General features: G+C 40.9%; 1 protein-coding gene across 2 annotated transcripts in view; it reads right to left on the bottom strand.

The window, feature by feature from the left end:
- Positions 1–17,904, bottom strand: part of LOC105837603 (protein slit) — a 326,397-nt gene extending 308,493 nt beyond the window's left edge. For both annotated transcript variants that reach the window (XM_012682519.3, XM_012682518.3), the window contains exon 1: positions 16,554–17,904. In XM_012682519.3, coding sequence (XP_012537973.1) covers positions 16,554–16,846 — 293 coding nt within the window. In that variant the 5' untranslated portion in view covers positions 16,847–17,904. The remainder of the gene's footprint in view (positions 1–16,553) is intronic.
- Between the last annotated feature and the right edge of the window lie 8,870 nt (positions 17,905–26,774).

The raw sequence follows: 26,774 nt of genomic DNA, 5'->3' as shown, positions 1-26,774 counted from the left end.
ATTTTAATGTAAAATCTCTACTCCCTAATTCGGAATCATTATATTATTCACTGAAAGATAATAACAGTACCCCTTTCTCCTTAATCGGAGTCGCAAAAGATAGTGAATAGTCGCTGATAATCAGTTGTACATATATTGCAAATTAATAAGATTTTGATTTAGAGAGTAGATTATGTCTCGTTCATAAATATAAAAACTTTAACACTGAATTATCATTCGAACGGTCGCAAAAAGTAATTAAAAACACTTAAATGCTCGATCTCTCAGTGACAGCTATTTTAGATCGCACCTTGAAACATTTCACCACGCGAATTTTTTCACACGTGCCATGCATTTTAACCCCTCATCGCGACGGAACGTGCCGATTCAACAGAATTCATTTGCGCTTTCGAATCCTTCCCATTCACATCCGCGGCATCGCAAGCTTTGCCGCAGCGTTCTCGTCCAGCCAGCCGTTTCAATTATTTCTACGCGTCTCGTGGATTTTGTTGCTAAACGGCGAGCCGTGTCTGCCGTATGAGCGCGATAACCCGACGTTACGATATACCGGCAGCGCGTATCACATCGACTTCGGATCGCTTTTACGGGCCAATGTCGACGGGCGCGCGACGATAAATCTCGCCTCCGTTTCGGGAGGAGAACGGTTCAAATCGAAAGCAATTACCCACCGTCTCTCTTTCTCCCGTATCCGGTAAATCGACGTGCAGGTGGCGCATGTCGGCCGCGTGAGGAGAAACAGGGCCTTTTAACGGTCCGGTCTCAAGTAATAAACTTAATCGCGGCTGCATTGTGCGGAGGGCAATTCCGACCGCGATGCAGGAGCGCACGGGATGGAAGGGAAGGATCGTCGTGACCGGAGACTTCCTCGATACACGACCCATCTCGATGCGGCTCACTGCTGCCCGTAAAACCGGCTTCATGCTGCGAGGTATCGGTCGTGTCGGAGAATCACGAAGACTCGATGAATACGCCGGATAAACGCTATCGAGTCGGAGAAAAGGGGTAGCTTGCACATCCGATACCCTCACGGCTGCGAATAGACAAGAGTCTAGTGAGCCGTCGGATTCGTCACGATCTTACCGAGAGAGGTTACCGTAAAAGGAAAAAACTGAACGCTACATTGCTCGCATGGGAGTCTTGTGTCTCGCACAGGTGCGATAAGTCGTTTGCATTATAACGTATGGTGATATGAATGCATGAATAATATTTGTTACGCCGGGACTTTTGTGCTGTACATAAAGTGGATTATTCGAATTTTAAGCGTGTAACGAAAATTTAATGTTACCGCCATACAATTACATGGCTGAATAAATTACTTAAAATTTTTTTTTAATATTTTGCTCTTTTCATTTATTAAAAGACGTAGAGAGATTAATAAAAATCTTGTATAATATAATTATAGAAGTAACTTCTAATTTCAATTCAAACATAAATGACATAGATTTAGAAATAAAAAAAATATGTGAAGAGCAAAAAAACTTTTCTTCGAAAACCAGACCAAATCAGAACTTTGAAAGAGAAGAGCTTCTACTTCCAACCAAAGTGATGAGCTCAACAGAAGTCTCATCTAAAAATAGACGCAGTCAAGAAATTAAATTCAAGCAATTCGTATCATTACGGGCAATGGCGTGCGCATTACACGAAGCTTTAAAGTTTCGCCGATATTTTACCAAGCCCTGTAATTAACCGGTAAGCACGCAGAAGTTTTTCAGCCGAGTTCGCGTTGTCGAGAACAAAACTGAATTTTAAGTTAATTAGTTCTCCGCCATTTACGTAAGTGCCGACTGGGTAATTGTTTGCTTTCATTTCTTCCTCGATCGGTCGGCCTACCGCATAGTTTTTTTCTCCGGATAATCGGCCTGGTTTCCGGAAAAATCCGACCCGGCCAGCATCGATGGTCTATAAATCGCGAAGCCACGAGTATCGAATATCGACAACGCGGACTCGCCACTATTTCCCGTGTTTTCCACGAAAACGCACAAAATCGCGCGTTTCGCTTACGTGTTCAAAAGCGGCGGACGCAATATCTTCGACGGCGCTAAATCATCTCGCGGCGTTGTTCGGATTAAATGGCATAGAAGTGTTGCATATGAAATTCGCGCAGTGCATCATCTTCTTTGATGCGCCCCTAACCCGCGCCACGTTATTTACAATTTCCTCCTGACACCCTTCGTGCGCGTGTACGTACATTTTACCCCACGAAATCAGTGCGTGTTCTTGCAAAATGCGAGCCAGAGAGAACCAAATATATTTCAGATGGGAATGAGATTCGCGTTACAGTTTAATCCATAGTATCGATAAATTCAGAAAATGGATTATGTCAAGCCTACATGCAGCTTACATAAAGTGGAATATAAAATTATAAGAATTACTGTAATTAAAGGTCTTTTTAATCGAATAATATTAATAAAGTTTATTTACTCTCTGAAAAAACTTGAATGGAATATTTACCTACGTGATTACAATATTTTCAAGAGTAAAAGTCGAGAAACTTTAATTCATAAATTAATTATTAAACTACTGAAAAGTAATTAAAAACTAGAAAAGTTGCTCTAAGTAATACAACATCATACTTTTCCTAAAATAAATATCCTTAATTGATTTAGTAAAGAAAATATGGGTACATGAGCTTTAATACAATTATATAATTCTCGTCTTTCAAACGTGAAATTAAAAATCTCCCGTTAAAATATTTTCATAGATTTCGGTGGAAATTACACTGACAATGCAAACTTCAATCATTTGCGAACAGAATTGCCCGAGGCGTGTTCCCCGGGCGCACGCTGATTTTCCAGATAAACTGGCACCATGTTCATTATCACTCCAGATTGCGATCGCGATCAGCTTCTATCCTATCATCGATCGTCGACAACGCGATGACAATATGCATCGTTAATTATGCGTCGTTCATCTTAGGGTACAAAATTAGCTTATTACCAGGATATAATAACAACGATCACCGATGTGACATCGATTATCGTCCCTATCATCGAATCGCTTCTCTCCCTCCTCAACATATTCTGACGTTCGAGAAGATGCCGCGTCATTTCGGTGCTGCGATATCGGCACGACGAAAACGCTCGTCGACGTCAGAATACCTGACGTTTTATCTGGTGCGTACCAACGGCGCGGTAGACGCGCTTTTCTTCTTCTTTTTTTCCCTCACTCCCGCCGCCGAAAGGTCGTCGCGCTGTAAGGGATGGTAATTTTCACGAGGAAATGATATCACGAATGAACGAACCGCGCCGTTACCGATAAGACGTAAATACCGTGTCTCCCGTTGTTGCTCTCCGGTGATACCCGACACAGAAGAATCTGCCGCCGAGGTGTGTATCTCGAGACGGCGAGACGTAATGGACAGACAGCCCAGTCCAGACTTTAATAGACCGCGGATGCGTTTTATTTCCCCGCCCGCCTCGTGCTTTTTTCCCCCCTCCCGGTATCTTCGCGCTGTTCTCCCTCGTTCCATTATTTCTCAACTCCAACCGCAGGTTTTTCGTACGGCTTTCCTCCCGTATGTCTCACTGCCGCTTCCGTTATATCCTACCACTTTTTTCGCCTCCTCCTCCAACACGCCATGTCCCCGTCGCTTAGATTCGTAAAAGAAACAATAATGGTCTGGCGCGAGGAGAAACTGGTTTCGATTCTTCCTGTGTGTCGGCGAGGTATTCGATGGCATCCGCTCGCTCGCGACGCATCGCCACGTTAGGGAGGAGAACGTGGAACGGGGATGGGGTGAATGGACGGAAAGAAGTCCTCGGCCATCATAACTTAATCCGGGCTTACGACCAAATTCTTTAAGGATTGCCCGGCCCTCCGTTGCCCCTGTGTTCTCCGATCGATCTCCCGCGAACGAAGGCGTCGCGAAATCTCTTTAATCCTCAACTTTAAGAGCATGATTGAGAATCGTGTTCGATGCTCTTTAAAAGTGAATCAATTTTGCGACGGCTGTAAGTCAGTATTAGTTACGGTTAGGAACAAGACGTTCGACAAGGCCGATTAACATCGGGCTTTTACGCGGCGAGATCAAAAACGCGTTATCGCGCCGTTCGCATTGATGCACGGACACGTATCGACTGAAAGTACGTTGTTCGTTAAAAGATTATTCCCATCGCGCGAAGATTGCAACGCGCGATATGAATGATAGCAATGAAAGTACGTTTCTTCGTCGTCGCGAGTATAACGACGTAATAACCACAGCCAGGTAAATTCATGTACATTAATAATCATCGAGTCTAACTTTAGAAGAACGGACTTCGGCGAACGGATAGCTCGTTGTCGGCAGCATGGGTATATATCAATCATACGTCGTATTTTCTTTATCCTAATATTAGTACGCCCTTTTCAGGTGAATTTAATATCTCGCACTTTAGGGCACCTTTCGCGTCCGGCCGGGGCCCACCGATCAATCACTTTCGATGATTCGGTTAATTGTGACACATCGACTGACGGCGATGAATCGTCCGACGACGGACCGGAGGCGGTAGGCGAGGACCAAAAAGATCTCCAGCGAAGCACCGTCACTTGTTTTGACAGACGCCAGAGATATACGAATGCATTTTGTTTGCTCATCTTTTCCCGGCCGACCCACTTCCCTTCGGCCCTCCATCATCGTGTCCCCTTCTTTCTCATCCTTGTTCGCTTTCGGTTCTTGCCGTCCGCCTTCTCTCCGTCTTCCCTTCCTCCCTGGCCTTCTTCGATTCTCCGGCTCTCTACGCGTGCATACACTTATTTTCTTTCTCGCCACTGCACGGCATAAATCTTCTTCGCGCTCGACGCCGAAGATTCGGCACTCGCGTTTAGACTTTCAACACGTAGACGAGTGCGCGCCGAGAATCTCGTTGATTGAAGTTGTCCTTGAATTCGAAAAAGGGGGAGATCGCGTCATCATCGTTTCATCAACGATTTTCGTCAGCTCGACCATTTTAATCGTGCTTACATTTGTAACAGATGTAGCATTCATCCCACCGAGGGTGACGACGTGAAAAGTTCTTGTACATTGCTTTCTTTACGATTTTTTACTTTATCGGTGAAGTAAAGCTGTTGCAATCACAGCTATCGCTGGTATCAATAATATTTATCAAAAATCAACGTAAGCACTCTGGTGGTATGTGTCCCATGAGTATAACATCGCCATTTGAATCCTTGCAGCTGGAGCAGCGAGAGTGTACTCATAATCAACATTTCGGCGAATGCACGTACGTCCATTTTGATTTCACATTAAAGTAGCGACCGATGTAATTGACGCGGAATAAACGTTGCACCCGGATGTGGCCCCGCCTTAATTCCCATAATGCGGTTACACGGATTTTCGTAGTATCGACTCCCGGAGCGACACGATTGTCAACCTGACGAAATTCGCACGACGAATCCCCCCAGGTGTGCTCGTCGTGACTCTCGGCACGATCTACGAGAATAATAAAAGGTTCTCAGGATCGCGGAGCATGGAATGGAGCTCCGGGCTCCCGGCGGGCGGTCGGTATTGTCCGAAAAATGTGGATCGGGATCAGAGAAAGCGGGAAGCGGCGCAATATAAATGTTAATGCTACTGGACTTGAAAAGGCAAGGATGCGGATCGCGGGGCGAGAAGGAAGTTTTAAAAAAGGCATGTCGGAAAGAAACGAAGACGTTACGATGGCGGCACGCCGCCGCCGCCGCGCGCCGAGCCGGTGTCCGCCCATCGGGGAAAACCGCGGGGTAAGTACATGGAAATGTCTGTTATAGCGACGTTTTATTTTTCACCGCGCGCGCGATTCCACCGTCCGCCACCCTCTCCTTACATATCCTACACAGCGTAGAGTTTTAAGACCAAACGAAGAGTGAGCGAAGCCGTACTTGAAATACGCTGTCACGCGTAGTGGAATGCGCTCACACACAAAAAAAAAAAAGAAGAAGCAAAGCAAGAGTATCTCTGTGTAAGCGACGTTTCTCTCTTTCTCTTTCCTCTGAGTGGGCTTGTAACGTGACGCTGTAATAAATTTCGGCCGACCGAGGCAGTCGCAGCAACGTTTTTCGCCGCACTTGCGTGGCCGTCCCGCAGAAAAAGAATTCCCGGCGGGCCGCGTTGCGCAAAGTATTCTCTCTTACTACGTCTCTTCCTCACCCAGTCGCTCTTTCACCCGCGGCACTTACGACCTTTTGAAGGTAGCGTCCACCCCCGCGCGCACCTTTTCATTTGCATGCGCCACGTGATTCATGTTCCCCGAGGCGGACGCGCCGGAGTTTCGCTTCCCGGGGCGGAGGACATGATCCAAAAGTCGAGGGGGCGTGTTCCGCGGTGAAAACGCGGCGTGTCGTGCATGCCGTCCCATTCGCCGTGCGGCCACTCGCCGCTATCTATTATTTACGTTCGCGGTGTCGGCCGGCGTATCGTCGAGATTTCAGGCATTCGAAAAATTTCCGTCGAGTATCCCGTGGAACGTCATGGATTTCCGAGCGCGGTAGGCATGGAAATTAAGAGGGCAGGACTACGAGTGCACGCTGAAAAGGTAAATTCTCCCCTGGCGGTCGGATTGTTATATTAAACGAATACGCGCGAAACTCGTGGAGAAATAAATGCGCCGTGGGAAAAATTCTTTTTACATTATTGTATTTCTTATTTATCCGACAATAATATAGGAATAAAGTTTGATAAGATTGATTCTTGTAAAATTATGTTTTCCCATTCCTTTCATGGAACGCTGAACATTTGTCAACGATCGTGAAAAAATGTAAACTTAATACGATAAAACGATAAAAGCATCGTACAAAAATAATCTATAAAAAAAAAGAATATTTCATCATTGGAGATAACTTCGATTAGCTCATTCTATAATCTCACGAAAGCATCCGCTTCAGAACCGTCGTTGCCTTCAACAGGTTCCCCGATTGAAGATCCGAAATCTACCGATCTCGGCGACGTCTCCGCTTGGGTCTATGGAAGCCAACCAGAATTTCTATGGGCACATAATCCGCCGACAATGGGCGGCGTCTAAACGGAGATTTATCTATTGACAACGGAGACCCTATGCTCAGATTAACGTCGTTTGGGTAAATCGATCGTATAAGGTGCCTAAAACCTTAATTCTGATTTATTGACAATCTGGCGCTGACTATGGCGAAAGTCTTCATCATCGGCGTAAATCGGTCGCGGCCGCGTCGATTCTTTATTAGCCTATTACTTTTAGAGTTATAATCTCTCGTGACGACGTTCAATCGCGGGCTGGAATCTCCATCGAATCCCCTGAATCGTTTAATCAAAGCAATGATAAAATTCAGCTAAAATGTTATTGTTGCGTTTATAGACAAACATAAGGAAGACATTGATTTGCTAAATAACAATTTCTAATTTTATTGTAGGAGGAGGATATCAACCGTATACGGACACTCAAATATTATAATTTCCTATTTTGGTGACGAGTTAAACAATATACTGTATTATTAACATATATAAATATTTCTTTTTTATATTAATATTAAACTTAGCTATTTTTTTAAATAGTAAGTTGACAATAAATCGCTGTAGCCGTGATCAATTTACGTTAATAATTTCTCAATTCTTAAGAATATTTTTTTATATTTATTGCTCTCTCTCTCTCTCTCTCTCTCTCTCTCTCTCTCTCTCTCTCTTTTCTTTACTTTTCCGAATTTCTCATCGTGTTATATCAATTCACCACAGAGTTATAGTTACTCTTGAAGTTTCTCGAGATGCCTAGATACACAGGTCGTGAAGTTGTAAAGCGTTCCTGCAGAACGGAAGACAGATGTTGGAGTCTGCCGCGGCAGCTACCGAATTTTGGAAACGTGCCCGTGCATACGGGTACCAATGGACGCGGGACGAATACAATATTCTACAAATTCGGGAATACCGACCGTCAATGCATGGTCACGTGCCACACGTCTGGATCTATATGTGATAATCCTTATCCCGCATGTGATAATTAATTCAAAAAGCCTTTCCAAAACTTACCGCAACCGAGAATGATACTCGCCCGATAGTCGACCCAAGAAGCATTCGCCCAGCGGGGATGCTATTATGTCGAAAACGGAGAAGAAGGTCGTGAAACGTGAAAAAATGTGACGACTCCTTTCACAAGTAATTCATTCTTCTCGTCGGGAAAGATTATTTTTTGCGTTAAGATGAATCAATTATTCTTTATCAAATGGTGCAATAAAAATATTTCGTATCATTTTGTTTTGAATATTTAATGCAAGAATAAACTGCGTGCGTCAAAAAAAAAATAAAAATTATTATGAAGATTTGGACTTTTACTGTTTATAAAAAAATAATTAGACATAATTAAACATAAGAAAGAAAAATAATTAAAACATTAACAAAGAATAAAGCGACTAAAAAAAGTTGCAAATACATTCCATATATTTTATAGATTAATTATATACTACAACGATAAGTTTCTAATTTTATTTTATTACATTAATAAATTATCAAGTTCATATGAATATTGTATTTTAAAAGCTACAATTCCAAATGAAATATAATACTGGAATTATATGGACAAGAGATGTAACTGCTACTTGTGAAGTATTCCGAGCGACGAGAGTTTGATTGCATCAAGCGTAGAGTACAGATAGAATATATTGTTAGAAATAGTACTATATATTTCTGCGCAATGCAATAAAATGCAATAAAAATGTAATTTCCGTGGCCTCTCCGCTTGATCCGAAAATAGATAGCCGCAATTTTTCACCGCGAGGGTGGTCAACGGGACAATATCTGATGGAAAGTCGAAGGTGTGTAAGATCCGACAACGTGAAAAAATGCAGCCAACCCTTTCCCAAATAATTCTTTGTTTGACCTGCGCACTTTCACGTCCGGGAAAGCCATTAATTCCGCTGTCAGAATGGATCGAGCAGAACCAGGTAGAAAATCGTTACGCCCAGACATATCGACACCCTTCCTGAATTCCGATAGAAGCTGCACAACGTCTAATGGAAGTTTCGCGGATTTCGATGGAAAGTGCACCCTTCCCCCCTTCCCCTTCTTATATATACGTTCAATGCAGACAATAATGAAAAAGAGCGTACTCGGAATGTGAGAAGAAGTCACGTATGAATACGCCATATTGATCTTCTCATACATTATGCAATACGAGAATACATGACTTTACATGAACATAATTCTTTCTCACACACCAGAGTGCAAATTTCATCAAATTTATTAAAAAAAAAAAGATTAAGAATACGGAATATTTGCCAATTTAATACCTACATGTCCAAATTACTAAACTAATTTTTATCACAAAATAAAATTGCAGCTACAGTAATTGTATACTCGCGGATTCCAATTTGAACTTATTATATACCCGCCATGAGCAACTGACATATACTTTTCGCAGATACTGTACCCGCAGCAAGGCGCCGGCGGTATACTAATTACAATATATCTCGATCGATCCACACTGTAATCGGCCGTAATTGTTGTTGGAGTGATGATTAATTGTTGTGAGCCGATGCGTACACCGGCAAGCGCGTTACGCACGACAGGTTGGTGTGTCATTATAAATAATCATACAAATCATTTCGCTGGCACCTCGTTTATCATTGAGTTAATTATCGATGGTTGAATTAATTATAATGTTGACGGACACTGACAGCTAGACAGGGGTTCACTAACGGATCTTCGTCAACTTGGTGTATTTTGGGAAGCCGTCTGTCGCCAGTTAATTAATCGAAATGACAGAATACCGATCGTATCCGGACGGATTCAGGGCGTGAAACATAAGCTTGATGGCATTTTTTTAAATTTTCAAGGTCCAGAAATGTCTCGATAGTTTGGAAGTTTTGAGAAGTTGCCAAAGTTTTGAAAATCCTTCGGAGTTTCCAGGTCTTTGAAAGTCTCGACAAACTTGAGAGGCAGTTAACGTCGTAAAAGGAATGAACGTGCAATATTCTGTGAAACATCCCTATTCGTTTAAACGCAATAAAATTATCCACGTAACTAATATTCATAAGAATTTACTATTAATCGCAACATTCTAACTTTTTTGTAAATCAACAGAATTAATTAATAATATGGATTAATTCTCTCTAGGCAAATTTATGATAGATTATAATTTGCAACACGTTGTATTTAATAGATCTTATTTAAGACATGTGATGCTTTCTAATGTCCAAATATAAAAAGTGATTTTTCTTCTTATTGTAGTTCTGATTTCGTTCCGTGCTGAAAAGTGGGTTTGTTCGAAATAAATCAACCGTATCAACAAGCGCGCGTTCCATGGAATTAAGAAAAATTTCACGCCTTGAATGGAAGGTCTTCCGTCCGCATTTACATAAATATTCAGCCGGAATCTCGGTTATATAGCGTACTTTTAACACCGTGCCGCGCGAAGTTGGTCCGCTCGTCCCGACGAACTTGGCGGAACGTTATTGCATTTTATATTTCGCGGGTCTAAGGATGCACGCCCGAGTCGGCCAACTCCACTTTTTCGCGTATGAGTCTAAATTAAGGTACGTGAGGGATTCACCCGAAGGTGCCGTAAAATATTCGCGGCAATCCCCGCCCTGTCCCGCGCTGCCCACCCTTCGTACTGCGGCAGCAAAACGCCGCAGCCCCTACTATCCCCGCTACACATTGTTACTATATACTACGACGTGTCTACATGGTATTATGCGCGATGTCGGTGAGGTAACCCAAATAACTGCGTGATGGAAACCACCAAGTGCGTTTTCCATACGCGGTAGCCTTGTCGCTCCGTTTCAAAATTACTAGACGCTTATAAACGATTTTGTGGGCGATCTCTATATCTATCTCTCTTTCACTTTCTGTCTCCTTCCTGTGTGTGACGGGCAGGTCCTAAAGCGCAACGCGCGCGAACATCAAAACGAAAATATTTGTATAACCCTCGGCACGACGTGATCTCATCGTCGTAACTCCCCTAACAGAGCGATATTGTAAAGTACAGGGTTACGTATCCTGCGACTCTACTGTGTATATACTTCCGCGACCGTCTCGAGAATGTTATTTCGCATCCGTCGAAAGTGTCGAAATTGAATTGGTGTAAATTTTCCGTTAAAATCGATCACGTCGCGAAAATTGTTATATTAATGATAAATAATATATTTAAACTTAGATCAGATTGACTAATTATGATTAATTCAGCATTTCATTCAGCTTTCGCATTTGCATAAAACATATGCATTCGTATATTAGCTTTGCATAAAAAGTCACTTTCATGTGAATTTCAGAATTAATATAATTTTCATGTTAAAGAATCGCAAACAGGGGCAGAATTGCAGATGGCAAACTAACTTTCCTTTAATTTAATCACGAAATAGAACATTATTATTGAACCGCTGTACTATTGAACTATCCTGTATATCACTTTCCCACATTTCCCATTCCGTGTAGCGCGTAAAGCGAGTACGGTAGTTTCACGCCGCTCGAGCAACTATGCGGATCGCTGCATTGCACTCGAGGAATCTGAAGGGAACTGACTGCATATCTTACCCGATTTCACACGTCGCGAAACATGGGATTGCGCGTAAAAAAATCTAATTAAAACCATTAATCGTCACGAAGGTCACTTCAACATCTGCCAGCAATACGCGACTAGACTGAAAAAAGGATGCGTGCTTGGAATTTTCTAATTAAGTCAGAGTGCGCACCGCTTTCATTTCGTGAATTTTCACTCGCTTCTTTAAGTTTGAAATCTCACGGGTAAAGTAACGCGGGACTCTTTATCTTTTCAATATCGAGGAATGTCACAAAAATCGAATTTTTTATTTTGCTAAATTCCGTAAAAATAAACTTTATTAGGATTATTGTTATTTTATTACAATTTTGTAGTTGTAATTTAATATATTACACGAAGTTCCAATTATATTGTAAACAATTTTTCAAATATGTATTTTGTTATTAAATTAAGGTATGGCAGAAATTTGGGAAATTGTGAAACGCTGTTGCACTCTTGATATTTTTTTTAAATCTATAACTTCAATAACGCGTAATATACAAATATTTCGATGTAATACAATGTTACGATATCACACATTGTTGCGCACGCTTTCGAATTGATTTGCAAAAAAAGTGGAAACGCGATGTTTGAATGAGTAATCGGCAGCTTTACTATAAAATCGTAATAGTTAATTGAGAGATGCTCGACGTGAAAAAAAAATATTTTTCGCGCAAACAATGAAGCACCACTAACAGGGAAATAAATATTCAGCGAGCCAGCATGAAGATGTCGGTAAAATCTGACTCCGAAATGTTTGAAAAATGTAAATATAGGAGCAGAAGTGGATCGACAAAACAACTACCACGGCTCTAATATTTACCGTATCGCGGTACGGTAGCTGCAAGTCGCGGTACAGAAACGTAACTAAATGTAGGACGTTCGCTTTATGGACGTTAGTTCGTTGAATGTTAGTTGGCGGAACACCATATCGGGACCTTGCCCAAACACTCAGCCCGCGTCGGCAGATGTTTAGCTTGCCGTATATACTGTTTACGTAGCTTAATCGAAAAATCATAAGTGCGGGCGATACTAGTATACGTACAACTATTATACAATAGCGTTTTTCACTTGTGAAAGCGAAACGTTGCCGGAAGCGAAGTGCAGGATCGACCTCTAGCCCCTATTTACTTGTCAATTTTTTTTACTGGCATTTTTTCGATACAAGAAAGAATGCGCTGCGTCTATTTACCATTTACGTTACTTCGTTGAAAAATTGGATGTAAAACTAACGACCAGGTAAAAATTTCATATGTAACAATAATAATGAAACTAGAATGAAATCGTTAAGTGGTCAGAAGCCACAATTTTGCGTTACTCAATGTAATGTTTTCTTCAAAATAAAATATCATATTAAAATCTTTTTTTAAATAAAATTGAAAATATTTATTTATAAATCAATATATATGATTAAAAATGAGGAAAAGTGTTTTGAAGGAAATGTATTGAAAAATGTTCTTTATAATGTATATATTAAAAAGAATGAAATGTCTCTCAATTTTTTTAAATCAATTAAAATGCTCTTTGTCATCAATATAATATATACCCTGTTACTGATTTCAATTAATGATAAATTTTGCATGATATTATCAGCAAGCATTATCTATAATAATATATTTTGTGACACGTTATTATAGAAAGTTCTGCTAACGTGGTGTAGGATAATTGCGAATTTGACGCGATATCAAGATAATTTAATTCGACACGTAATATTGAATGTCTATACATCGATGTATACGTTGGTAGAATCTTCTGCAACCGTGTTAGATCGTATACATCGTAGTTTAGAACCGTCCCCGGAGATTCATTCGAACTACTGATAGCAAGGTATGGCTGGTAGTGACACCAATCAATGTATACTCACGTATAACATGAGAACGTTTAGCCATCCGCAGGCTACGGATTTAGATAGGGTTAACTATGAAGAGGGAAATCTAGTTGCTTCGGTCCCTAATTATCTCAAGATCGACTCGCTGCGGGTGAACAGGTATAAACAGCGATTCTCAGTTAGACAGTGATCAAAGTGTTCCATCTATATTGCCCGGAACGAAACGTCTCTCCAATAGTCAATGATTTTATGCGGATGTTTATTATAGCTTCGTTGATTAATGTAAATCCATGTAAAAACATGTCAAAGACATTTGATAATCGCACAACATAAAAAAGTATTTTTAGATACGTTTTACTACGTAAATGTAAATTTTAATAAAATAGTTTTGATAAACTGTTCTTAATAAAAATACTGTTCAATATTCATAGTTTCAAAATTTTACAAGTTTAAACACACAAACGATGTTATTTCCGACGAATTACTTCTGTTCGTCCCTCCAAATCTTTTCGCTCGACGTGCATTTGTTTAGCTTTACTTTATACATTATCAATCACGTCGCTTTCATGCAAGCGTATTGACTGTAGTCATTAATTTCATTTCAAGCGCTCGCTAGTATCGATCGTAAGTAGCAACATCATGCGTTCTCGATAGTGTTTTAGAATCTTTATTTACCAATGCAATGCTGCACAATTGCGAGAAAGCTTATTTGTTTTGTTTATGTTTTATACCGTTATTGAAATATTACACTATCAATATTAAATGGTAATATAATAAAACTTTAGTAAATATTTAATAAGTATAACACAAATTTTTGTGTGTACAGTCTGCATGTTTGCGAAAATGTAAGATGGATTAATTTAACACAATTTTCTTCAACGTAATTTATGCGTTCTTATTTATTAGTTAAAATAACGCGCTCCGCTGTTTAGATATTCATGCCTCGATATTTCGGATGCTGCAGAGTTACAAAAATTATTCGCGAGAAATATAAAACGCGGCATATCAGCGCGACGCATCTGCGCCAAATATATATTTCGCGCAAATTATATCGGGATCGACCTGGCGGTTTCAGCAGACTTCGAAGCACGCACGTGTGCCTATGCGGCAAAAGTACCGCTGTATACCCACGAGTACCATCCGGCGAATAAAAACGCGCTAATATTTAACATCAATATCATGCGCGCAGTTTAACGCAATGCGCAGTGCGACGATGCTCGATTTAAAGTTGTAAATTCAATTTGCAGGCGAGACACGCGCGCGCATATTCTTTGAGATACGAGCGGTTCGTGCTTACAAGACGTAATGAATTTCGTGGCCCGTACCAACATTAGGCGCCCATAAGCCCGCGTAAAAAGATGTCGTCGGCCCGGCAGTACTTCGTGTTTCGAGTCGATGGTATTTTCATAATAGGGACCTTCGTACGATACCTCAACCCACATCCCACAAGTTACCGTCGATATATTTCGAGAATTTAATTATTCCTGGTATCTCCGCACGTTGTTCGCCCATGGCATATTAACCGTATGCTAATCAATGATCATTAATGTGTCTACGTTGAACATCGGTACAGATTTATTAAAATTTGATTTAGGAAATTGGTTATTCGAAAGAAAGTGTGCTAAAGGGACGCACACGTATTCAGTCAGACGCGCGGCGTATTTTTATAACTTGACAAAATGCGATTAATTTTAAACCGTTCGTATACATTGCAAACATGCAGACTATACACACAAAAATTTATATTATATTTATTAAATATTTACTAGGGTTTTATTATATTACCATTTAATATTGATCGTGATATTGTAATATTTCAATGAAAGTATACAATACGAAAAAAGTAAATAGGCTTTCTCGCAAATTGTGCAATATTGCATCGGTAAATAAAGATTTTATAAAGAGTTAATACATCATTTCAATAAATGTCGGCGCTTTTATTTGAATTGTGCAGATTGCGTAAAGCAGAAACAAAGCACGTTCATTCGGCGACTCTTGACAATATCGCTTACCCGAAAAATCGAGATATTTCTCGTCGAATCAATATATCGACACATTATTGCACGCAATATGCGGATATGCGCGATACTGTAATATTCGAGACAGTATTATTGGTGAAAAGCGAGCACCGCAATATCTCCGAGAATTCTCCGGGAAAACGTAAGACATTCTTTATGCCTCTTTCTATTGCCGACTGTAATGTATATTATTGCTGTCTCCGTTTTTATTGCGTTACCTTCTGCCCCACTGGCAGCAAAAGCGCGCAGTTGTTAAACGGTCGTTACTTCGGCATCTCGATTCGATAAAAATATGCAAATATCCTGACATTCGAGACGGCTCCGCCGTTAAAATTTTTCGCGGCGTTCGCCTTTCTGGTTGAATCTGACTCACTTAAATACGCATATAGATACGCGAGCGAGAAGCTTATCGTACCACAGTAGCAACCAGCGTTCATTACGCGACGGTAGCTTTGCAAAAAAGAACAACGTGAATTGTTTCCCGAAGTAATGGCCACGAATAACGAAGTCGAAGCGAAGTCGTACACGGACAAGAAGCCGATTTTCATTGCGTTGATTGTTTGATCGGTGATACTTTGAGAGTCTCTCTCTCTCTCTCTCTCTCTCTCTCTCTCTCTCTCTCTCTCTCTCTCTCTCTCTCGAGCAAACACGAGTCTAGATTTCTCGTTGATTTATTGGTGAACCGGAAAATATTTGTTGCTACTACAACGATCCATCATATATATCGGACGCGGAAAACGTGAATGCTGAAAAGCGTCAATTACCTAGCTGCGACACGTGCGCTCTGCCATGTACGAATATGCTACACGATCACGAAGAAATATTTCGCAATTTGACGCGACTGATTCCCACCATTTTTGTGTGTCAAACTAATCCTTGAAAAGTTAAACAAGAAGCTACTTCTCTCACTCGAAATTTTTCAACGAAGCGCTAATTCTGGCGGTTGAAATCGTTAACGAGTTCTCCAGGAACTAAATAACTGCAATTACGCAAGTCAGACCTTCGGTTAACTTTGCTACACGATTACAGTACCGGCGCTCCAACTGTATAATGTCGTAATTGCAACTAAGACACAGTTTAGATACTGCTTTCCTTCACGGAATAGTGTTTTAAAATGTTGCTTCTTCCCGTTTACACAAAGCGTGTTTAAATGCAATTATCGTAATAGAGATTCTCTCATTAAGTAATGTACATTATAATTTTTTAAAATTATGTTGCATATTCAAAAGCGAAATCAGCATTTAGTTAACTCACAGTTTTTCCGCGATGAGCAGGCTCGCCAGGTCGCCAGGAATCTGCGTCAGCTCGCGATGAGAGCAATCGACCTCCTGTCCGCCGCACGTGCACGCCCAAGGACACCTAACGCCATTCAAATCGTCCATCGTACCCGTCATACTACCGAGGCCGAAGTTACCGATCCCGGTGCCATGCGAGGCACCGCCACCAAGCACGGATAATATCAACAAAAGTCCCCAGGCGCAAAGCACGGAACCGCAGCTGACGCCGAGTAGGCGCAGCGACCAGGCAGGCGTCATGGCACGCGCCATCGCCAGGATCTTGCGGTTGATATCCTTCACGGCGCGATTCGGCCCGTCGAGGAGTCTGGCGATGCTGCCAACGCGGCTCTTGGGCAGAATATTGTCTGGATTGTGCAGATCGAAGCAGTGCGGTTCACCGCCGGCGAACTGACTCACGCCGATGCCCGTGTAAACGTAACTGGGCCCAGCCGGCTCCAAGTAGGATGATATCTCCTGGCCCTCCACGGGAGGACAACCGAGAATGCGAACTGGACGTAGTATCGGGTCTTGCTCTAGCCGTACGATCGCGTTCTCCGGATCGTGGAACCTCAGATGCCGGTGTTCCGGTCTTTCCGTCGACTTCCCTCTCGAGCAGACCCGCCGGTGATCATGAACACGACAGGGTCGACTTCGGTTCGCGTCTCTTCGACAGGGCGGCTCCGCGTGGGCTCGCGCTATGTGACAGGGCACTCTGTGCCGATGCGCCGCGCAAATTCTCCTCGCCGGTTGCTCCTCGTCGTCGTTGTCGTTGTCGCTGTCGTTCTCCAACGTTTTCCTCGAACGCTTTGAGCGCGCGTTGGAATTATCGCTGGTCGATTGTAGCTCCAATGCTGCGCCGTTGAATCCCTCCGGATGACGTTTGCAATGTATCGAGATCGGGACGTGATCGTTGATTGCCGACACTATGGGGCTTTGTGGACGCTTAATCTTGCTTCCGGTCCTTTCATCAAGTTCTATGCGTTCACCGGTAGGTCCCAGCCCGGTGTCCACTGCAGCCAGATCTGAATCAAAGACAGTACTGGGCTCCTGCGTCTCGATTGATCGGACGTATTCGCCCTCTTGCCGGCTAGATCTTGATGGTGGCTCGTAGGCTAGACCATCCAGCGGGCCCTTTCGGGGGCCGTTTCCGTGGCCCCCTTCCTCGCCGCTCGCTGGTCCCTCCAACGAGTTGTTATCCACCACTAACGGCACCACTCGTTCCTGCGCATCCTTAGGTAGAACTCCCACTGACTTTATCTTGATGCTGGTCTTCGGCCGAGGCTCTACCGTACCCAAATGGGTACGTGACTGGTGCCGCGAAACGATTTTCTACCGATATCTCGCGGTGTGTCGACAACCATTTACTGCTTCGAATAGCGCTGGTAGTACTACGCGTCAGATCGATTTCAGTCCGCTGCGCTTTCACCAACGACTGGTTGAGCGATAAATACGCGATGGAGTTATGCGCCAGACGAGACAAGTGCGCCAATAGACCATCAGTTCGCGGGTAAGTGATAATCGGTTGAAATCGATTGATTTTATACGGACATTATTAACGTCAAAGATTTGCTCGAATTGGTCGACGAATTGGCCAGGAAGTTGATACGTTGGGGAAGAGGCATCACCTGTAACAAAAAATACATTATTAGTAAGGATTTACACAAAAAACCATAGAAAGGAAAGTTCAGAATTGAACTTGTAATCTTATATAAATTAAAGGATTACATAATTTTAAATTATTCACTTAAGTTATTTCTTTATGTGTAAAAGTTTACATTCTTTTGTTAATATTATACTAATTGGTGCGATACAGAAATTTTTCGTGATATGAAAATATTAATTCAACCGTTTAATTTTTTAAAAATTCTTTTACTTTTTAATTTAAAGGAACTATGACTTATATAAGTGATCAATACGATATCGTTAGACTTCATGTAGAATAGGCGAATTCGCTAGACACGAGCATAGTATGCAAATGGAGCGAGTGAATGTCTCGCGTTCAGTCGTAATAAATAAACAGGAAATAGCGGAAACTATATCCTGATATAGATACAAAACGGAGAAAAGGTGTCTTTTGTGGACGCACATGGTGCACCTCGCGCAGACCGAGGAAAGCGGAGATTCGAGCGGCGCGTGCAGTTATAAGGCGAGGAAACTCGCCGGTGCAATATCGGAAGTACGAGAAAAATATGCTACCGAAGCACAATCAAGGGGCTCAGATGCATTCCATGCACGGCCGCCAGAATTTCGAGGCATATTGGAATTTTTCTCTGACATTTCCCGAGGTTCTTGTGCTTTCCTCCCCCAATCCCTACGCTCCCAAAGCATGTGCCGCCCGCGACCGCACGCGGTTCCTGTGCGAAGAAACGTGCCTCGAACACGTTTACGCGATGTCCCATATACATGTTCCTGCCGCGTAAGTGCCTCCCTAGTACGTTCTTGAGATTCATCTCTACCTGCGGACACCTGAAAATAGAATATAACCGGAGTCTATTGCGGGAGAGAAAGAAACATTTTGACGGTGTCACTATAAAGCCTTTAAAATTAGACCCCAGATATGCAGACGAAAGAAATCACTCGCTTGTAATAAATGTCTGTTAGATGATACGATAAAAAAAATTACGACCGAAAGTGGCTAATAAAACAAGTTTGTAATAAAATAAATTTAGACTGAAACTCTATGCAACTATTGTCAATAATTTATGATGAATGTTTTTGAAAGTATACTCTACTTTTAAGTATATTCTACTTTTAAGAAGCACTATAAATTTTTATAAATATGTATGATGTGCTTATAAATAAATATGTAGATAACACGTTGCTTGTTAATTTTAAAGCTTTATGAAATAAAAATGTAAAAAAAAACACTGAATATATGATCGCATCAGCGCAATGTTTCCACAAATTGATTTCGGTACATCATCCCGACTATTAATACGTCGACGCTGTACGGCGAAAGAGGAAAAGAAATCCACCACTGGCCCTCATTGTACATTAAAATTCGCGGAAAATCTAATATTCGCTTCGAGAACGCGGACAGGGATCGATAATTCGATTAGCAGTAGTCGCTACCGTCTACGATGGATGCTTCCACCTACCCTCTTCATCCCCCGTCTCACTCTCCTCTCCTCTTCTCTCAATCATCCAACGTCGAGTACGGTTAAAGTAGCTGGCCTCGATAGGGTGTGTACACTACGCACGTATAATATTCTCGAGCACTTTCCTACAGATAATATCGGCCCAGAAGCCTCTGATGTCGAAGTTAAGGTGGCAGGGGTAGCGCCAACCCGGTTTGAATGCGACACAAGCGGCGCGACCGCTCTTGATGGATAGACAGACGCAAAAGAGAAGAGAATTCCTTGTCCCTCTGGCTCACGGTTCTCGCTCGTCGGTCGTGTCCGTCGCGGCTGTGCCGCATTAATTAATATTGTTAGCGCATATTAATTGAAGCAAAGTAGCGACCCGATAAATGGGTGCCGAGAGGTTGAAATCTTTTTCTTGCGCCCCGTCGTACATATGTGCCCTTCGATGACTCAGAGATTCGCAAAAGGTTGAAGGCAACGCCAACGAGCGAGACGGTGAAAAATTAATTTATGTCCTGTACTTTATGGAAACTTAATTTATTCGCGAGATACGACGATCAATAACTTATAATATTATGCTCGTGAACGTTCTGCTGAAATATTATAACTCTGACTAATTCTGTTTTATTTCCTAAAGTACAGCTACGTTTGTCGACGAGTGCATATAATTATACTTCAAATATTGTATTTGTAAATTGAACATTTGTAAACCCGCAAGTAATATGATTTAAAACACGGTTAGTCATACGGGATGTGTCGAGAGTGATGCTTCAAATGTAGTTGTCGAATGCGACTGTATATTTGCTAAACGAATTAAAGCTTCTAAAAATCGAAGACATACGTTAGCCGAACGCGCGTACGTCCCTCGCGTGCAAAGGGAGGGGGATCAATATTGACAAAAGTTCGGGACTGTCGCGACCCTCTGAAATGTCTGCTCTCAGGTCGCGGTGTAAAATGAGAAAATAAAGTACGAAGCATATGCTGCATCCTGCAAAGAAATTTAACGGACAAACATAATAATCCCATGAATAAGTATATACAATGTCTTTTTTGCAAACAATTTTTCAAACAACCAACATACGAAAGATTAAATTTATACTTAAATCTACAATAAATTTAAGGTTAAATAATAATGTCATACATTATTTTCTTTTTTTGTCTGTAATATAACGAATAATATTATAATATAAAATTACGCAAGTATAGCACGTACAATTTGTACGCGTGAATATTAAAATTAAATTTTCATCAACTCTAACAATATAAATTAAAAATTATAAAACAAGAATATGTAAAATGTAAATTAATAATTGACTTGTTATCGATAAATAATATAATATTAATTTAAGATACATTGGTTATTTGATTTTATAATACATATACATTTTCTTATTTTAATCAATTTTAGATTTTTCTATTTATTAAATTATATGGTGCGTAATGTAATGACTGACTCATTTGACATATTTAAATTATAATGTGCACAACTAAAGAATTAAAAAAAACTGTTAAAACATAAAAAAATCCGTAAAAAATACATTTTATATAAAATAAGATTGCACTTATTTATTTTTCGAAACAGACCTGTTCTTATTTCTAGAAGCTATAGTCTGTAGGCAAAAGTGCACCCAATTTCCATTGAAATTGAAATATCGTGCAGCACGACTGTGTATCTAAGATTCGCGTTTGTTTGGCAAGTATTTTCCGTTCAAGAAAGGAACGCTCACATTTTTTAACGCGACCTACACGCTCGCGTTGTCTGCGATATCTCGTATCGTCGGCTTTACGAGATCTCGTGTAAAAGTAGGGACGATATTACTTTGCCGCTTAGACATGACGAATGTATGATACGTACACGTCCGTGGGAGTGGTAGCAAATCCCTTTGAGAAGAAAAAGGGACCGAACAAACCAGGAACGATTCAGGAAGAGCCAATATAACTGACTCCGGAATATTACGTTTCTATTGAAATATATTTGTAAGCCACTTCGGAAGACAATTTTGTAGGTAGGATATGGAGGTAGACAGGTGGATAGAGATATTCCTGCAGGGCGAATCGTTATAACACGCGGAGGGAAGCGACTATGGTGCCGGTAGCTATATAAAAAGAAAGAAAGAGGAGAGCTCGTTTATCCTGTACCTGTTCACGCGGCTAGAATTGCTTTCTCCACGAATCTTATGCTCTAATCAAAACTTGATACCTGGCGAAATTATGTTTCGCATAATTTTTAATTACATTTCATTATTATGTTTCGTAGCGTTAATTTGTGTCATTAAATATCCCAGTCTCCGGTAGCGAAAGTTACACATCCTGCTTTCTAATATTTATTTCAAGAAAAACAAATGTTTAACTTTCTTCTTCAAATATACCGATACTTATTCAGGCGAGAATCGATATTTCACGCAGGCTAACATGTCATCACTAATTCTTGACACTTCCTAAGCAAATATTTGAAACCTCCTTCTGTCTGTTTTATACTATTCCTTGTTTCCAACAAGTTCATAAAGACTTAGGTCCTTTTGTCACTACTCGATAACATAACGGTGACATTATCGTGAATGGCGCATACATACATCTTCACTTTTCTCAATATTTCCGAGTTTTATCTCTCGCGGGTTTCTCCGGTAAGCGGATCTGTACCCTACGAACTAGAGAAATTCGACGACTTTTCGTGAAAAACCTCCGAGACGTAGTTTGCTTTGGAACAAGAGATGTTTGGCTAACATGTGTGCCTAATGGCCCGTGCAAAATGGATTTTTAAGGTCTTTCTTTTAAGATGCGCGCACGAATATCCATCGGAAAAGAATGTCGCGGCGCATCGTACGATCGATCGAAAACCAATGTTTGCTTATTTATAATAGTGACATCAAAAACATCGTGCCAACAATATCGAAAAATAATCAAACGGTAACATCAATAGCAATGATGTAATACTCCCGTAAAATCTACTGGACATTTGGAAACTAAGCAAAGTCGCATGAAAACTGATATAAAATTTGATGCAGTCGAGGAGTAAAGAATTCGTAAGAGATTCTAAGAAAATTGGAAGTAAATGATTATATTCGTCAAGTTATGACGTTCTCTGTGAAACTATTTCCTTGCTACGTATTCGTCTTGAGATGCTTACAGATATTGCATGCCATACACGCGAGAAATGTAGACGTTTGAGGACTACGCGCACGAGGTAACGCACGTATGCCCTCTTAAAGCTTTTACAGATCACAGTAAGAGAGTGAGAAGGGAGGACCCTCGGATATATTAGGTTTCCCAGTGCGGTTTTCAACCACCCACTCGATCGGTTGATCGGTCGACTTTACCCCGGGGAAATCACACTAGATACGAATTGGAAGCTACCCCACCTCCCGCCCTGCTTCAGACCACCCCTTCCTTTTACCTCCCGACGTGCTTAAGAGGAGGTCCAAGAGTACGGTGTGGTACACGGCCCTTGGCGACATGAAGACGGTGCTGTGTATTAATCGGGGAAGGATCTTCTTTCATTCCTCGTGGCATCCACTCGTGTCCCCCAGGGCCGGAAGAGATGAGAAAGGATTACCGCTGAAGTAGTATTTCTCTCTGCTGTATCGACACTTCATGATTGGCGGAAATCAATATCGATTTTTTTCCCCCCGAAATCCCGTGAAACTTTGCGAATTGCATAAAATCCAGCATGCGATTCATGTTAAAGTTGATAACGTCGTCGATTCAACGGAAGTGATTGCCATCAGATATTTATTTTAATAAATATTATCGATTAAATAAAAAAATTATAAATTAATAGGGAATAATTTCTTACATAAAATTAAAAGAAAACTTTTATAATGTTTTATCAAATTTACATTAGAAATATTATCTTTATCATTTTATTTTTGTCGAAATAATTTTTTCCCATAGAATTTAGTTTTTTATAATTCTAGAAATTGCATTTACTTTTTCAATGAAATAAATAACTTTAACGGGTTAAAGATAGAAGCTAAAGCGTCAGAAATGTATTCTGTTTCGCTTAACACTTTCCTCAGTAATATTTAAGTAAGCTAAAAGGGTTCGTTTATTCCTTCCAGAAGAGTTTATTTAATAAAACGTATTAAACTCGCCTTTCGTTTGCTTTTCTGCTTAAAATAATCTGAAGAAAACACTTTGATGAATAAAACTCGCCGTATCTTTATACCGTAACTATAAATCAACAAAATGCGAAATCATAAAGAGCAAATTACTTTAATTATTTGTACCGGATTTGAAATAACTATCATTAATCGTTTACCACGTGGCAAGATCGTTTAGTTAGCTAGGGCGTTCTGAGTTATAAGAAATTTATAGCCTAGTTTCTATATATTAATTACTGAACAACTCGTTTCGTGTTTGTACAAGCATTAATGCGAAGGTCTGAGAAACGGAGAAATACACTAAAACCTTGTTACCAATTAATCGTAGCTGCGATAATACAACTTGCGAAGCTGTAATTACTGCTCTCTAATGTTGTAATGAGTTGTCATATTAACGTTTCTTCGTGTTCGACAATAAATTTCGTCCTCCGTTTTCAAACCGTGTTATTATTTATATAGTTAATCAATGCAGCACATTTTTACGATTTCATGTATAAATTACCATAAAAATTATCTTTATCAAATCTTATAATATGATAATTATCGTTTATGTTTCACCACTTTTATTAACTCGAATGAGTAATATACTTTCTCGCTTTCATTGCCGATAGCCAAGAGGTGTTTTGTGGCGAGTGATCATTAAAGTATATTCCTCGAAACGGGAGAAAACGCAGGAAGCGTGTCCCTAATTTCTCATGTCTGTCTACGGAAATTTCGCATTCGCCAGTCTCCTCGTCCCCTTGTGCCCATCTAGAAGTCCGCCAGCTATTAAATCTTGCCGACCGGCAAAAACTCCTTCCGAATTCTATTTGTCTTTCCACCCGTCCTCTTATCCTCCGACCGTGGAAGAAGTCCAGCCACTTCCGTCGGTTTTCCGAGCCCGTCTCGAAGTTCCGGCGACCAAACGCTAATCGGTCTAGACTCCGTTTTCTGCTCGTCTCCCTCTCCTGTCCTACAAAATCCTCGTTTTCCTTCCTCGACACTTCTCCGTCAGGATATGGCGAAACGAAGCCATGAGCACATAGTCGAGACGGTTTTTCTTGCCCCTCGAGTATTTCGTTTCTCTGTGTGACGCGTCAGCAATTGGTAGACAGGATAAATGGAGAACTCAATCGGTTCCTTATGACACGTTTCTCGGCCACTAAGCACTCGAACGATAACATGCGTTCGTTATGTCTATTAAAGCCGACGTGCGTTGGCAGAAGTACAACACTTTTTCGGGGGTTAATCTCATTCTCATATATCTCTCGTCGGATCGTATTATGTGAAATATTGAATCAGAAAAAGTAATCAATCACATGTACAGATATCAAATTCAAATACATATAACAATATTACTTACTTTATTATACATTATACTTTATTATACAGTGCGTAATGTGTTTCTAAATTGGAACTTTTAAGTCACTGTTTTTGTCACATTTTAAGTCACATGTAGCTGAAGCTAGCAGCCATAGACAGCAGCCAAACGCCAATGGCCAGGGCCGGACATCATATACGCGTTTCCAGGGGGCATCATTCAATGAAAGATATTTCCAGTCAAATTTAGAGGAAATCGTATTTTGCGTTTAGACGTGAGGCGCAAAAAACGATAAAAATTAATTTTACAAATATTTATAACAATTAGGAAAATGCACGTCCTCTCGCGAATGATCGATCAGTCGATTGTCCGTTCTGGACAGATATTTCCAGCCAAATTTGAAGGAACTCGTACTGTGCGTTTAGGCGTGAGGAGCGGAAAACGATAAAAATTAGTTTAAAAAATGTATAACAATTGGTAAATTACAAGTCTTGTCGCAAATGATCGATTATGTATTATAATGACTAAACCCTATGCAAATTTTTCAAAGTTCGATAAAAATCTCATAACCAGGGAATTTTTAACGTTTGATTGAATGATGATCCTGGAAACGCCTATATGACATTCGACCCTAGCCGCTTGGCGTTTGGCTGCTGCTTTTGGCTGCTAGCTTTAGCTACATACTGTTTTGCGTAGTTTCAACAATTTTCTAAATAACTACGGGACCATTGTTAGAAGTTGCATTGTTATGATATTCAATTGTTATAATAAGCTCATCTATTATGCGTAAGTTGTAAATTAATAATAGACTTAGGTTTAATTATATGAATAAAGTGCGTTTATATATAATGCATGTAACTAGAAACTCAAATCGCATTAAAATTGATGACGGTTGAGATAAATATTAACACGTTCATTATAATTCATGATTGGCTTCTAATGATCACGATATTAAATATTTAACGAACGCACATATTACATTATTAAAGTATATTAAGTCAGATAACAATGTCAATATTTTCCAAAGACACTTAGGCAATTAATTTCTCATTTTAATCACGTTGCGTAAGCAATAATTTTTCAACATTTTTTTTTCTCTAATAGTTTAGTCCAAAGTCATTAAACCTCCTTCACCCTATTGTCACACGGGTATCCATGATGGAGCAGTGTCCGATAAGTTCAATATTGACAAAGCATTATCACTCGTACGCAACATTAATCACGATAGCGTTCCGACGTTACACGTCACTCGCAAGAAAGTATACATTCTCTAACCCGCTTCGCGTTCTCTCTCGCCGCGCGGATGTATCTAACCGATAATACCGTACGAGAGGCGGGAGACGCGAGAGCAGAAAAAGGTAGGAAGGAAGGAAGGCGAGAAGCGCTTTTTTCCCCGTGACTTTTAAATAAAGTCATCCACCGGGCACTCTCTAATGGCAAATCTATAATGGCTCCGCGTACCTTTTCCCCTTCGCGCAACGTTCTGTTCCTATCGTTCTTTGTTTTTGCGCGCCACTCTCGGTCATGTCGGTTTCGTTTCAGCTCCGCCACGACTAGGGCCCTTCCTTTCTTGTTCGCCGGCACCAGTTTCTCCCGCTCGTCGTCTCTCGAGAAGCGTCGAGTGGTGCGAAGCAAAAGGCGACGCCAAGGATCGATCGATCCTCGGATGCAACGCGATAATCCCGCATGGAATATGCGGTCGCGTATCTAATCTC

Source organism: Monomorium pharaonis, chromosome 1 (assembly GCF_013373865.1).
Source record: "Monomorium pharaonis isolate MP-MQ-018 chromosome 1, ASM1337386v2, whole genome shotgun sequence".
Taxonomy (NCBI): Eukaryota; Metazoa; Arthropoda; class Insecta; order Hymenoptera; family Formicidae; genus Monomorium; species Monomorium pharaonis.
Note: the sequence above shows the minus strand (reverse complement) of the source record. Positions and strands in the feature narration are given on the sequence as shown.